The sequence below is a fragment of the Eschrichtius robustus genome, chromosome 8 (genome assembly GCF_028021215.1).
Source record: "Eschrichtius robustus isolate mEscRob2 chromosome 8, mEscRob2.pri, whole genome shotgun sequence".
NCBI classification, from domain to species: domain Eukaryota; kingdom Metazoa; phylum Chordata; class Mammalia; order Artiodactyla; family Eschrichtiidae; genus Eschrichtius; species Eschrichtius robustus.
Window position 1 is genome coordinate 55,404,839 of NC_090831.1, and position 16,369 is coordinate 55,421,207.

At 36.4% G+C, this 16,369-nt stretch overlaps 1 protein-coding gene across 1 annotated transcript in view; it reads right to left on the reverse strand.

Moving 5' to 3' along the window:
* The window catches only part of DNAH11 (dynein axonemal heavy chain 11), a 324,223-nt gene that overhangs the window by 270,710 nt on the left and 37,144 nt on the right, over positions 1 to 16,369 (reverse strand). Inside the window, exons 9-12 of the mRNA XM_068550514.1 lie at positions 10,098 to 10,214; positions 1,603 to 1,740; positions 1,163 to 1,287; positions 401 to 596 (exon numbers count right to left, since the gene is read on the reverse strand). Of these exons, the coding sequence (XP_068406615.1) occupies positions 401 to 596; positions 1,163 to 1,287; positions 1,603 to 1,740; positions 10,098 to 10,214 (576 nt within the window). The remainder of the gene's footprint in view (positions 1 to 400; positions 597 to 1,162; positions 1,288 to 1,602; positions 1,741 to 10,097; positions 10,215 to 16,369) is intronic.

Here is a 16,369-nt window from a genome sequence, read left to right on the forward strand (position 1 = left end):
AGACAGGGCAAGAAAACCTAAGCCAGAAAACATCTGATCAAAGACTAATGATTCTATTCAATTGAGTTAATATTTATTAAATGTTACCAAGTACCAGACACTATGTTAGACACACAAAACACAAAGATGAAATCCAACGGACCCTACTCTCAAGTAACTCATTATCCAGTAAAGTGGGAGTGGCAAATAAATAATTACAAGACAAAATAAGAAAGAATAATTAATATAGAATTTGGTAAGCAAATCCCTAAAACAAAGACCTATTAGAAGTTGTTTTTAATTGTAGTCCTCGTAGCACTGACATTTTCCCAAAATAAAATACAAATGAATGGAGGTATGAGGAATATTCTTGTAATAAAAAGGGCATCTATGAAACATTTTAAAAATATCAAATCCCTACCTTTGGGTCAAAGTTGACACTGAGAAGACCACTTACGGCACTGAATTTAACCAAGGGTTGATTCAAATTGAATTCACAGATTTCATTCACATTACTTTTCCATTCATTATAGATACGATTTTCAAACTGGTCTAGCAAAGCTGTCATCTCAATATACTTCTGATAAACCAAGGCATCATCAGGACTTTCCAAGAATCTGTAGGAAGATGTTTTTTATTTTTTACCTTTCTATACATTAGATAGATCTCAGCTTAGCTACTTTACAATAATATATGATAGAAATAAGAAAGTACACTATAAAAATCAGGAAGAAAATCAATAAAGGTCAAATAATGCTTCTGCATAGTCTGTGCCTTAAAAGATATAGTTATGAAATAAATGGAACTCCAAACATTTTACTAAATGCAAACAGCAACAAGTTATCAATTCCTACAAAGAAAAGAGAAAGATACAAGTCTGCAAAATAACAGGAATGCTAGCTATTGGAGAAAGGAAAAACAATAACAAAAAGCTATCAGCATATTGTGGGTGAAATGGAAAAGTGAAGAAAGACCTAAAAACATGGAAATGTATGAAGTTCTAAGTCCTATTAAACATACTCCCAAACCATGGGGATAAATCCCTCTCAATGAGCCCAAGCAATGACAAGAGTTAAGTAAGGCAGTGACTCTTCAAGTGCTAAAATGAACAGCTCACTACCCTATATAAAAATTGCCTGTGTCGCAGGGATAATGTTACCACGAAAGAAGCCTAACTACTTACAGATAATGGAGAGATGCAAAGTTTGACCAAAACATTTGAAGTCGGTCCACGACCTCTTTAGCCCATTTGATATTTCCTGAGGTAAATGGCATATTCTTGTGAAGGACTACATTTCCTTGTTCAATCTGCAAATTGATATTGTGGTGAAGAGGATGAAAGGGAACATTTAATCAGGGTACACTCCAACCTTGCAAGCAATTGTTCATTTTGGTACATTTACAGTACAAATATAAAGAACATACGTGCAAAGTAACCTGATTAGTAGAAGAGTTACTGTACTAAAGCAGGTTCTTTATATCCATAAGGAAATCAATTACATAAATGCATAAAAATTTTAGGGCCTGTATCTCCCCTTCAGATATCATTCAGTGTAGCTCTACTTGACACCCTGACCCACAATATGATGCTGTGGGTGTGTCAGACTTTATCCCCCCACTCACCTGTCGCACGCGTTCATTATACAATTGCTTACACGTATCCAACTCGGCACTGAACATGTGCACGAGTGTGCTGTAACGTGGGCTGAAAATTTCCATGACAACTGGTTTCTCAAGGAAATTCCCAAATACAGTCAAAAGCTATAAAAATCAAAGTGAAAGAAAGGTTAACCACTGTGGGTTTTTAATACAAATACTCGATTCACTATTTCCTCCATTAAACCTCCTACCTGACTAGATACAAAGCAAAAATCTAGATCCCTGCAAGTATCCTGCAATGTCTTCAGATTGAAAACATTTGAGCATCTCGCTAAAATTTCTATGCATCCAATAAAGCAAATTCTAAATGTAAAGCAGTTTCCCTTCCTCAGCAGAAAATGAGGAGTCAGAAGCGAACCGCTGTCTGTTAGAAATTCCTGATCACAGCCGACACCCCTACCCCCTGTTGGACACCAGGAAACGTTGTAGAAGATGCTCTGCAGATTTAAGAACAGAAGCAAGATTGAGTACTTCTTATTCGCTCTTCCCTCCTACACATATACTCTTTAGAATAAGGAAAGCCATATCAAGGACCTCTAGGTCACACATTAGTAATTATACTGTTATCCTGTGATAAACCATAATGGGAAAGAATATGAAAAAGAATGTATAACTGAATCACTTTGCTGTACAGCAGAAATTAACACAACACTGTAAATCAACTGCACTTCAATTTTTTTAAAAAGCATACAATTTGAGGAGAAAGAGGAAAGCTATAAAATTCCCAACTGTTAAAAAAAAAAAAAAAAAAAAAGAAATCATCTTCATATTTGCTAAGTGTAATCTGCTGTATGTTCTCTAGACTTAGAATTTTTGTTTGTCAAGTAACATCTTATGGAAAAATCCAAACGAAATTTCTGGTCAATCCAATAAATCAACTATACTTCAACTATACTTTTATTTTATAAAATAAGTTAAAAAAAAATAGTTACACTGGAAGCATCAGTCATAGTGACCGTCCTGCCCATGGCTGCCCGTGTTTTGTACCACAGGACCCAGCTACCCCCAACACAGCAGCTGGGGCAGCAGTGGCGACCTGTTCCAAGGACAAGCCCTCCACAGGCTGACATTTCCTTCAGTGTCAAAGTCCTGGTTGAAACCAATGCCTTGAGATAATTAGAGTCTTTCTCAGAAAAAGAATGAGGGCATGGCAGGCTGAACCTATGCTGGTAAAATTTATGAGTGAAAAGAACCTATAGTTGAACCTTGACAAATGAGTTTGAAATGCGTGGGTCCACTTTTACACAAAACTTTCTCAATAAATACACTGGTAAATTTTTTGGAGAATTGCGACAATTTGAAAATTGTTCTCAGACAAGACAAACCACACTGCCAAGAAATGTCAAAAAATTTAAGAAAAGGTATGTCATGAGTGCATGAAATATATGTAGATACTAGTCTATCCCTACATAGATATAAGGTGTTATTTAATATCAAATTAATAATGTGTTAGTTTTCTTACTGTTTTATAACTTTGCTTTCAAAAAATTACACTACCATACAGTATGCCTTTCTCTCATAATTGGAGAAACTGAATATCAGCCTATCATCACAGGTGGGTTTTTTTTTTTAATAATGTTTCCAATATTATATTATGAGTATGACTGTAATACTCTATGCCATAAAAATTTTATAATGATTCATTCATTAGTGTATAGGCTAGGCTCCCGTGAAACAATCCTATTGATTACACTAGACTACCATAAAGCAATCATACTGCTGCTTCTTTTTATCAATGCATGAATCATTACACCTGTAAATAAATATGAATTTCTTTTTCACATTATCTTTTCATTTCTTTATGTCTAGTGTTAGTAATACATATAAGATCTACAGTGTTTTGTATTGTGCAAGGCAATATTGACGTAGGTACTGATGATTCATCTTGTAAACAGATGACATAAACTCACGGTATCGATAGAGTACAGTCCTGTAAAGATGTTTTCTCTTCCTTATGATTTTCTTAATAACATTTTCTTTTCTCTAGCTTACCTTATTGTAAGAATACATTATATAACACATATACAAAATATGTATTAATCGAACGCTCATTATTGGTAAGGCTTCCGGTCAACAGTAGGCTACTGTTAGTTAAGTTCTGGGGGAGCCAAAAGTTAAACAGTGATTTTCAACTACATAGGGAGTCAACGCCCCTAACCCCTGCATTGTTCAAGGGTCAACCGTACTAGCGAGCAGAGGAAGCCAGTGAGTAAGGGGACAGAAAAAGCAGACACGTGAACTAAAACAGAATCACATGACCAGTAAGGAGAGGTATGTAGGTCCAGAACTCCATCCGCTCGGTCATCTCAAACTAACCTTGACCACCTGTTTCAACAAAGCTGAGCTGTCTGGTGAGCCTAACCTTGGATTTCTATTTGCCTCCTGTCTTGTCTTCTGCCCCACGGGGATTCTTCTGTGCATCAGTGTGAGACAGCTTTCTTTGCAAGCAAAATAATGTAATAAACATACATATTTTTGTACAAGCAATGTTTATAGAATGCTGACTAGGTGCCAGGCATTATATTTTAAGGGTGTTAAAAATGCTGTTGTTATCACATGCTCCAGATAGGGAAACTGAGTTACGGGAAGGGGGTAACTTGCCCAAATTTTCACAGCTAGTGCAGAGTTGGCATTTGACATGGACACTGGGCAGTCTGGCACCAGAGCCTCTGCTGCCTTGTGTGGGAACTCATCAGCCAAGGTGCCATTTAAAATTGCTATTTTGTTATTTACTTACTCTATGAGGGCTTCAGAAAATGTTAGTTATTTGGTCTGTTATATAGATATTTTCTCTGAAATAAAAGGAGATAGCTTCTCAAAATAACTAAATATCATCAAGGTGACAGAAAACCATATATTAAGGTTTGTGCCTTGTTAGTGATGTGACATGAGAAAAGAAAGAGCTTTGTTTTTCCTCTTAGAAAACTAATGGGTGTTCCCCTAAATTTGTTTTTATTAAAAAACAGCATCATTGTAAACAATTTGTAAACATTTCCAAAAACTATACTTACTAAAAAAAATCAACACAAGGAAAAAAATTATACAAACTGAAATGTAAATCTAACCATATCTTAAGAGGCCAGTTTAGACAAACACACACTGGCTTTTCTTCTGGTAATATCAATTATACCTACTGTACAACTGTTGGTGGGAATGTAAATCGGTGCAGCCACTATGGAGAGCAGTATGGAGGTTCCTTAAAAAACTAAAAATAGAGTTACCATGTGATCCAACAATCCCATTCCTGGCCTATATATCCAGAGAAAACTTTAACTCAAAAAGACACATGCACCCCAATGTTCATAGTAGCACTATTTACAATAGCCAAGACATGGAAGCAACCTAAATGTCCATCGACAGATGAATGGATAAAGACGATATGGTATATATATATGATGGAATATTACTCAGCCATAAAAAAATGAAATGCCATTTGCAGCAACATGGATGGACCTAGTGATCATCATACTAAGTAAGCCAGACAAAGACAAGAATCATATGATATCACTTACATGTGGAATCTAAAAAATGATACCAATGAACTTATTTACAAAACAAAAAGAGACTCACAGACATAGAAAACAAACTTATGGTTACCAAGGGGCAGAGGGATTGGGGAGGGATAAATTAGGAGTTTGGGATTAACATATACACATTAGTATATATAAAATAGATTACCAACAATGACCTACTGTATAGCACAGGGAACTATACTCAATATCTTGTAATAATCTATAAGAGAAAAGACTCTGAAAAAGAATATGTATATGTATATATGTGTGTGTATATATGTGTGTGTGTGTGTATATATACACACACATATATATAACTGAATCACTTTGCTGACCACCTGAAACAAATCAACTATACTTCAAAAAAAAAATTACTGTAGAAACTACTAAATATTTAAAATCTACTTAGTTAGCTGCTACCTAGCAAAATGCAAAGTATTAACTTTCTTCTTACAACCACTGTTTTGTTAACTTTGGACTTGATGTTAACATTCTGAAGTAAACATTGCCTAATAGATTTCACAAAGAAGTGTACTCCAACTATAGTAGGCAAACACATTTATTTCACAACATTCTCTTTTAAGCCCTTATCATATCAACCGCAACTGGAACAATACCAGAAGCTTCCCAGCCACATCTCATTTTGACCACCTGATACGCTTAGTAGGACTTAAGTCCAAGTGTAAAATAGGAAAGACAGAGAGAAAATATTCTTTGGGGAGGTTGTAAAGCCAGAAAGTAGTAGTAAACAGTCTTAACCTTTTAAGCAGTATACATTACCTTAATTTTTCAACATCACAGATATATAAAAATTACCCTCCAGGATGAGAATAAATATCATTTGAACTTCCAGTTTCCTTGTCACATTGGAACTAAGAGTTTTTTTATGGAGAGTACAGACATTGTCTTTCATATCAACCTCAAAAGATTCAAGATTGATTCCCAATACATGCTTCCTTCCTAAATATCCCACTGGAGATCTGTAAGGTTTACCTTGATTTTCTTCTACTTCTCAGTTTCGTTATGTAATATTTATATTTTTCCTAGGTTTGTCTTTTGCAAAGATTTTTTTAATTTGTTGCCACTTGAACCATATATACTTCACAATTTTCTAGTTTTCTATTATTTCATCTAAAGACTTTTCTAGACACTTGTCTTACATACTCCAGTCTCCCTTCATGTAGAGAAACTGTAAATTTTAGAAAGCCATCCATCAGCATTTTGTTTTAATTTTTATTGAGTGCCAACCCTGTAGGGTCTGAGCCACAGCTTTATACTGTTTGGTTCCAGGGCCCTTCCTGCTCATGTCTTTGCCAAGAGCAGGTACTGAATCATGGTCTTCAGAGAACAGTCTGCAAGTATTTATTCCATGGAACACAGCAGTAACTGGTCAGAGTTCATCATCCTGTACCTATGGTAGAAATCATTTTCTCCCTTAAATACACAATCCTGTAATTTTTTTCTTCTGCCACGACTCTTGCTGCAGTTTATCTTCATCTGTGTGTCATTTCAGGACTCTGACAACCAGTCAGCCCTCCTAATGTCACAGTTATTAAGTGCCTGCTTTATATAAGGCATTGCAGAAGGTGATCTAGGTATAACAAAAACTCTAAGATGATGTCCCACCCCTGGAAAGCTTATAAGGGCACCATCTCAAGTTATATTTTGCAGCAGACAAGGTACAAATATGTGGAAAGTTAAAGAAACAAAATACATGAGAAAAAAGAGAAAATTGTTTAGAAAAAATAACTGGCCATGTACTAAAATAGAATCCATATGAATGGTTGTGAAAAGGGGAAGAAGAGAGGTTTGAATTAGAAAAGGTAGGAGCCTCTGTAACCTCTGTAACTGAGATTTCATTCTACATTCTTTTTTTTTTTTTTTTTTTTTGCAAAGAAACAAAGGAGAAGCCCCTTTCCTCCTACAATGTCCCTCCAGTGCCCTTTACTGAGAATTTCAGCACTGTGCCCACTGTAAAAGAGAAATGCTTAATGGTCCAATCCATTATTGCAGAGCAGGTACTTAAGGGTGAATATGGTGCTAAGAGGCAATCAATGGATAACCAGCTGACAGGACGCTAAAAGCTACCAATAATTGCTCATTTGAACCTTTCTGACCAGCAGGAAAAAACTTCCTTCTATGATTCAATATTGAGAAACTGAGATGGTCAGTGCATGTTGTGGGTCACCCTTGATCTAACAGCTACAGATGCAACACACTCTAAGAATTTGTGGACAAAGTCAGAAAATGTCACCCCGAAAATGGAAGGGGGAAATTCACATTTTGAAACTAATAAGAACCAACTTTAAATGGACAGAGGTAGCTATCTGTGGAAATCTTCTGAGAAAATAACATACTAAAGTAATGATTTATAAAGATACTGCTGATAATAAAAGTAGGTGCTATCTAAATCTTAGCACAGGCTAGGTCATCTCCCTAAAACGAAAGACAGAAATTTAGAAATCATAACAATGAGAGATAAACTGATGGGAAGACTGTAATTCAGAAGTCAAGGATATTTTTAAAAAGAACATTAGATGGTAAGCATTTGTCAGTATATGCCCAGCACTTCTAGGGTTCTGATTTTGCTAATATAGCCCCCAAATTAACCTGACAGTGGGAAAGGACAGTTTATCTGGTTCTACAGTTTTAAGGACATATACAATTCCTTCTGCTTAATTTTTTGCTTTAATAGAGAACCTTCAAACATAGTGGTCATGAAACTTTTTCTGTAAAGGGCCAGGCGGTAAATACTTCAGACTTTGCGGTCCATGAGGTCTCTGTCACAACTACTCAACTCTGTCACTGTAGTGCAAAATTAGCCATAGATAATGTGTAAATGAATATGCGTGGCTGTGTTCTAATAAAACTTTATTTACAAAAACAGAATATATCCAGATATGGCCTGTGGGCTTTAGTTTGTTGACCCTTGTTTAATCTATCATTTGACTTCCAGACTGGTCCTGCTCACTGGGGAGGAGTGCCTAGATCTAGGGAATACTAGATACAGAGCAGATCACTCTGTTTATAAATTATCATCTTGTGGTCTGCTCATATCAGTCAGTTTTCTGGGAGCTGATCAGTTCTAGATGAACTAATAATTGAGTTCCTAACCTTGGAAAGTTGAGCTCTGAAGAGACTTGACCTTGGGGTCTAGCCTGAGTAGCTGAACTATCTCACTTATTCATCATTCTCTCTCTCTTTTCACCATCTCTAAATGGCAGCATCAATACAATTTTAACAGGTTAATAGATACTACTAAACAAACAGGGCTTTTTTAGGTTTAATAATCACAGTCTACATTTAAAATAGTTGCGTATAAGAGAAAATATGCAGTTTTAAAGATTAACTCAGCTATTATCATGAAGAGTTTAATGCATGCCTGCATTAAAAACACAAAACAATACTGTGAAGGATTCTATCCTAGTCGGCTCAGGCTGCCATAACAAAATGCCTTAGAATGGGTGGCTTAAACAACAGGAATTTACTTCTCACAGTCCTGGAGGCTGGGAAGTAAGATCAGAGTTCTGATTGATTCAGTTCCCTGGTGAGGGCTCTCTTCCTGCTCTCAGATGCTTGCCCTCCTCTCTCTGTGACCTCACATGGCAGAAAGAGAGCGACTCATTCTACATTCTTTCTTGCAGTTATTTCTAAAAGCATAAAAGGAGGCCCAGTTACAGAGAATATGATAGACTACTACGTAGCCACTAAAAATAATACTGTTGAATTCTGTTATAAAAGAAAACTTTTTATGATTCATTGCTTCCTGAAAGGGTTACAAAAAGATTACAAGGATCAGAATATGTCATTTTTTGCAAAGAGAAATATGCATGCATATCTAGTCAAAGAAAAGGAATGGCGGTAATAAATACAATAGTAATTTCTGAGAGATGGGATGATAGGTGGTGTTATTTTATAACAACAGGCTATATATTTCAGCTGGCAGCATCTCAGTTTCATCCAAGGGCTCTTAAGAGAGAACTATTTGAGCCTCATGACTTCTCTGTTAAAACGCTTGATGGGGGTAGAAGACACTAGCCACTGAACCGCCATCTGACCCATTCATTTGAATTTTAAGATCAAAATCAAACAAGTATCTCCGACAAAGTCTGTGCCTGTTACACTGTTTTGCACTGCCATCTTCAATGAATTGTGTCCGTGATTCTCTAGCTGTGTTTCTGCTGACACTGAGGCCTCATTCCTCTTTGGGGATGTCATCTAAGTTTACGCTTGACTTGCAATTCTCTTCTTTGACAAGCAAGTTTCACAAGGTGCCCCGATTACCCACGTTACAAGTTTTCCACTTGGGAGAACTCTCAGGATGCTTTTCTTTTCTGCAACTATTCATACATCTATACTGTATTTCATCAATTCTATGACAAACATTCTTTCATGTTTTAACACCTCTGAAACTAGACTATGTTATATAATCAACAGCATCATAACTTTTTGGAAGCATATTCTTTTGTTGATAAACAATGGTGTGTCTGATAATCAACGGTGTCTTATGCCTGATGAAAAACAGTGTATAAATTGCTATTTATTTCAGTCAGATTAATAAAGTGGGCAGATGAACCCAACCTATGTAAACAATGGCAAAGAAAAGAAATTCTTGAGTTAACAGAGAGTTTTCACTTTTCACTGTAGCTTAATTTTGAATTGATAGTTCACAGGCCATACCAAACTTGTTCTAAAGGTAATGAAAGCTGAAACAATGAATTCAAGCAAAGATCAATAGTCAAGTGTCCTAAAACTGACTTTGTCCAAAGTAAACTTCATTATTCATTAGTGCATTATTCAAAGTTTATAATTCAGTGAGCTTCATATGAAGAGAATGTGACTAGTTAATAGTTTACCTGGACGAGAAAGGAATGTATTCCCTCTTTTCATCCAATAGTCTTATTCACTAGTAAAACATTTTTTCCTGATAACTTCTTCATAACTAACCTTAAATGCAGCTTCCAGACCACTGCAGTTAAAGAAAGCTTCACAAAGAATTGTCCCAAGCCTTCTGTCAAAATCCAAAGTTTTGGACTTAAACACAACATAATCACTTTCAAATTCCTATAAAATTCAAAATAAAATATTAGTTTACAGGAAAGAATCCAACAGTGAAAATATCAACCACAAAAGTGTGACACCTCTCTCTCTCTCTGAATGAATTTATTTTTCATAGCAGGATTCCAGGAAAGACAAAGAGCTGTATCTGACTAATTGTTCAAGTGGCAGCCTTACAGGAGCACTGAACATTTAGTACTGTCAGCTCACATTTCCACAATCCTTTTCACTGGCTCAGACCCCAACATCAGTACCTTGGCCTATCACTCTATCCTTCTCCATACTATTTTGATTATAAATGAAAAAGCAAAGCTTTTCAGAAAAGAAAAAGGAAAAAAAAAAATAACCCGTCTTATTATAACTTTAGTACATCTATAAGTTTAAACAGGGAAGTTTTTAATTTTGTTTTTCATGGAGCAGAAACCCTGCCAGGAAACACTATTTCTTCAAGTGAGAACTAAAATCCACAGGTCTGTCTGTAAGAAAGCATCATTAGTGATACAGACAAAACATAATACTCTTCCTATTCTCCCAGTTTCTTATTAATATGCAGTTAACAACCCCCAGTTTTCTCCTAATGCCTAAACACCCACTCCCAGAATTACAAAGAATGAAACAGTGAAAGAATAACCATCATCTGCACAGCATTACAATTCAGCCTTCAGTGAAGTCTCAGAAATTCAGAAACACTTTGGGCTTCCCAGTCAAACCGCCCCAGGAGTGCACGCCACACACTTAACCTAAAGAAGTCCTTTGTTACCACCATAAACTGAGCCTCCTCTTATTAATAATAATAATGACAGCTAACATTTATTCAATTCTATTCTAAATGCTTTACATTATTAACTCAATTCTAACCACATGATGTAGGTAATATTTTTCCATTTTGTAGGCAACAAAGTAAACTCAAAGAAGTTTAACGCCCACAATCTTACCCCTAGTTAATGGCAGGGCCAGAATTTAAAGCCAGGTAACCTGGCTCCAAAGTCCACACTCCAAGCATGATTCTGGATGTTTGTATGAAGGAATGCACCTTATGCTGAATTGAACACACACTATAAAACAGTGTAACGGCAAAGTTCTAGAGCACTATGTGTCATATACAACAATGTCATATTTAGCATCAAGAGGAAGTCTCCACTTATGAATTAGGGCCAAATAGTCTCTTCATTCAAGGATCACTGACTTTTAAAAGTAAACACAAATGCCCAACAAGTTGTAAACAAGCCTAACTTACTCTTCTTCTCAGTATGGCAACAAAGAACATACAACTTAAGATCCTCAAAGATTATTTGAACAATCAGAAAATAATATCTCAGGGAGGGAACAAACGTTCATTTCCATAATTGATATCTCTCCTAACCTCTTTTTTGTCACTCAACCTGAATTCAGAACTGCTGATAGCACTTCTCCCCTAGGAAGTCCCACAGATAATTCAAATTTATTTTATACAAATCGGAACTCATCATTCTCTCTATAAAGCCACTCCTCATTCTGTAAACCCTAATAGAAACTTTGGCTTCTTCCTCTCTCGGTCAACTGCTGTCAATCTTTTCTCCTAACTACCTATTCTTCATTAGTCCAGGCATCACCCTCCAGATCACCATTACCATTTAGCTGGATTTCTGTTAACCATTTTCTAACTACTCTCTTTGCCTTTAATCTCATCTCTCCCATCATTCTCCTAGCTGCAATCTAAAATAGAAATCTTACGTCACTCTCGTATTCATAATCCACCATTATCTCAATTCAGAATCCTTAATTTCTTAGGGCAAAGTCTAAAAGTCTTAACCTCATCTACAAGCCCTTTGTGATCTGGACCCTACTTACTGCTCCCAACTATTCCAGTACCTCTCTCCCTTTCATACGCTAGGATCTAGCCACACCTGCCTTATCATACTCATTCTCTGTGTGTAATACAATTTTCTGCTCATCATTTTCTTTTCACCTACTCCTCACCTGCTTCATTTCTATTTTTTTTCAGTTCCATTTATCTTTCAAGTATTGTTTCAGTTTCCCTTTCACCTCCTCTGGAAAGGGGCCCTTCACAAATGCTCCCATAGTACTCTGTACTTTTCATACCCTAGCACTAAGCACACTGTATAAATGCCAACCTGGATTCTCCCCCTGGATTTTAAACTATGAGTATAGTAGCCAGGTTTCTTTTCACAGTGACAGTGCCAATATTTAATGAGGTTCCCAGCACAAATCTGTTTCTCAATACTTACTGAAGAATAAACAATATGCTGGTATTACTAAAAACCATTTTTTCTTTATTGTAAAAACTCCAAAATTGCCCTTATTAGTGGCGTGGGAAATTTTGAAGTTTTAGCTAGAGAAATGCCATGGTCTGATTTAGCTCCTAAAGGGCAATCAAGTTGCTGTGTGAAGAACAGACCCTGATGGAGCCAAGACAGGGGCTGAAGGAGAGGTTTAGGAGCAAATGCAATAACCCGGGTCAAAGATGAGATCTGGGTATATTTTCAGGGTTTATCTGATAGAACCTGATGTTTATCATAAGAAAAGAGCAAGATCATGGATGACTCCAAGGTTTTGTACTACGTAGTACATTATATGGACTATTTAATGAGTTGGAGAAGACAAGGAAGAATAGGTATGGGGAGAGGTAAAGCAGGGGTTCAGTTTTGCATGTTGGTGACATCTATTAAGTATCTAAGTGGAGATGTTGAGTAGGCAGCCGAATATATGCTATGCGTTTGGGATTTAGGAAGGTCCTTTCCATTATGTAAAATGTCCTTTAGGCTTTTGGTAGATACTCTTTATCAATTTGAGGAAGGTCCCCTCTATTCCTATTTCTAAGAGTTTTTATCATGTATGGATGTTGAATTTAGTCAAAAATTTAATACATCAAAGTTTTTAAATTACTAAACTATCACAAAGGAGGCAAGAATATACAATGGAGAAAAGACAGTCTCTTCAATAAGTGGTGCTAGAAAAACTGGACAGCTACACGTAAAAGAATGAAATTAGAACACTCCCTAACACCATATACAAAAATAAACTCAAAATGGATTAAAGACCTAAATGTAAGGCTGGAAACGTAAAATTCTTAGAGTAAAACACAGGCAGAACACTCTCTGACATAAATCACAGCAGTATCTTTCTGGATCTACCTCCTAGAGTAATGAAAATAAAAACAAAAATAAACCAATGGGACCTAATTAAACTTAAAAGCTTTTGCACAGCAAAGGAAACCATAAACAAAACGAAAAGACAACCCACAGAAAAGGAGAAAACATTTGCAAGCTACTGACAAGGGATTAATCTCCAAAATATAAAAACAGCTCATACACCTCAATATCAAAAAAACCCAAACAACCCAATTAAAAAATGAGCAGAAGATCTAAACAGACATTTCTCCAAAGAAGACATACAGATGGCCAAAAAAGCACACGAAAAGATGCTCAATGTCACTAATTATTAGAGAAATGCAAATCAAAACTGCAATGAGGTATCACCTCACAGAGGTCAGAATGGCCATCATCAAAAAATCTACAAACAATAAATGCTGGAGAGGGTGTGGAGAAAAGGGAAAACACTCCTACACTGTTGGTGGGAATGTAAATTGGTACAACCATTATGGAGAACAGTAGGGAGGTTCCTTACAAAACTAAAAATTGGGGCTTCCCTGGTGGCGCAGTGGTTGAGAGTCCGCCTGCCAGTGCAGGGGACACTGGTTCGAGCCCTGGTCTGGGAAGATCCCACATGCCGCGGAGCAACTGGGCCCGTGAGCCACAATTGCTGAGCCTGCGCGTCTGGAGCCTGTGCTCCGCAACAAGAGAGGCCACGATAGTGAGAGGCCCGCGCACCGCGATGAAGAGTGGCCCCCGCTTGCCGCAACTGGAGAAAGCCCTCGCACAGAAACGAAGACCCAACACACCCAAAAATAAATAAAGAAATAAATTAAAAAAAAAAAAAAAAAAAAACTAAAAATTGAGCTACCATATGATCCAGCAATCCCACTACTGGGAATATATCCAGAGAAAACCACAATTCAAAAAGACACATGCATCCCAATGTTCACTGCAGCACTATTTACAATGGCCAAGACATGGAAGCAACCTAAATGTCCATTGACAGAGGAATGGATAAAGAAGATGTGGTACATATGTACAATGGAATATTACTCAGCCATAAAAAAGAATGGAATAATGCCATTTGCAGCAACATGGATGGACGTGGATATCATCACACTAAGTCAGACAGAGAAAGATAAATATCATATGGTATCATTTATATATGGAGTCTAATAAAAAAAAAAATGATGCAAATGGGGAATTCCCTGGCAGTCCAGTGGTTAGGACTCTGTGCTTCCACTGCAGGGGGCACAGGTTTGATCCTTGGTCAGGGAACTAAGATCTTGCATACAGTGCAGTGTGGCCAAAAAAAAAAAAAAAAAGATACAAATGAACTTATTTACAGATCAGAAACAGACTCACAGATTTTGAAATCAAACTTGTGGTTACCAAAGGTGAAACGTGGAGGGAAGTGATAAATTAGGAGATTGGGATTGACATATACATGCTACTATGTGTAAAATAGATAATTAATAGGAACCCACTGTATAGCACAGGGAACTCTACTCAATATTCCATAATAACCTATATGGGAAAAGAATCTGAAAAAGAATGGATATAAATATGTATAACTGATTCATTTTGCTGTACACCTGAAACACAACATTGTAAATCAACTATACTCCAATAAAAATCTTTAAAAATTTTAATGCATCGATTAACACAATTATGATATTTTCTTCTTTCACCTGTTAATATTGGGATTACACTGATTTTCAAATATTGAACCAGCCTTGCATCCCTAGAACAAACCCCCTATGGACATGGTGTAGAATTCTTTTTGTATACTGTGGAATTCTATTTGCTAATAATTTAAGGATTTTGTACCTATATTTATGAGGGATAAGAGCTTGCACTTTTCACTTCTTTGCACTGTCTTAGCTGGTTTTGGCAGCAGAGTAAAACCTACTAGCTTTATAAAACAAATTGGGAAGTGTCCCCCTCTCTTGTATTTCTGGAAGAGATTGTGTAGAACTGGTGTCACAGGTATAACTTGGTGACATTGAAGGTTTGGTACCAGACCACTGAAATGAAGCAGTTACCACAATAAAGCAACTCACATGAATTTTTTGATTTCCCAATGTACATAAGAGTTATGTTTACACTATACTGTAGCCTATTAAGTGTGCAACAGCATTATGTCTAAAAAACGTATATACCTTAATTGAAAAATACTTTATTACTAAAAAATATTAACAATCTTCTGAGCCTTCAGTGAGTCACAGTAATAACACCAAAGATCACAGATCTATCACAGATGACCATAACAAATACAGTAATAACAAAAAAGTTTGAAATATTGTGAGAACTACCAAAATGTGAGAGACATGAAGTGAGCAAATGCTATTGGAAAAATGATGCTCAACACAGGGTTGCCATGGACCTTCGACTTGTTAAAAAAAAAAAAAAAATTTTGAGGTGTGCCTGTAATTCTTAAATATTTGGTAAAATTCTCCTGGGAACAACCTCAGCATGAAAATTTTCTTCGGGGAAGTTTTTAATCACAAATCCAATTTCTTTAATAGTTATAGTGTTATTCAAATTATCTCACTCTCACAAGAAAAAATTTATGTGTGACAACAGATGTTAAGTAAACTTACTGTGACAATCATTTCACAACATATACATGTATCATATTATTATGTTGTACACCAGTGGCCCCTAACCTTTTTGGCACCAGGGACCAGTTTCGTGGAAGACCATCTTTTCACAGACCAGGCCGGGGTGGGTGATGGTTCAGGTGTTAATCTGAGAGATGGGGAGTGGCAGACGAAGCTTCACTCGCTCATCTGACACTCACCTCCTGCTGTGCGCCTCGGCTCCTAAGAAGCCGTGGACCAGGGACCTGTTGCACACTAAAACTAATACAATGTTACATGTCAATTATATCTCAATTTAAAATATTTATTTCATACTGAGTGAGTTGTGGTAGTTCTAATTTCTTGAGGAATTGGTTCATTTCATCTAAGTTATCAAACTTATGTGTGTAGATGTTATTCTTTTGTTTTTTGGTATTCCCCATTATTTTTTTGATATCTGTCAAGAATGTAATTGTAGCTATTT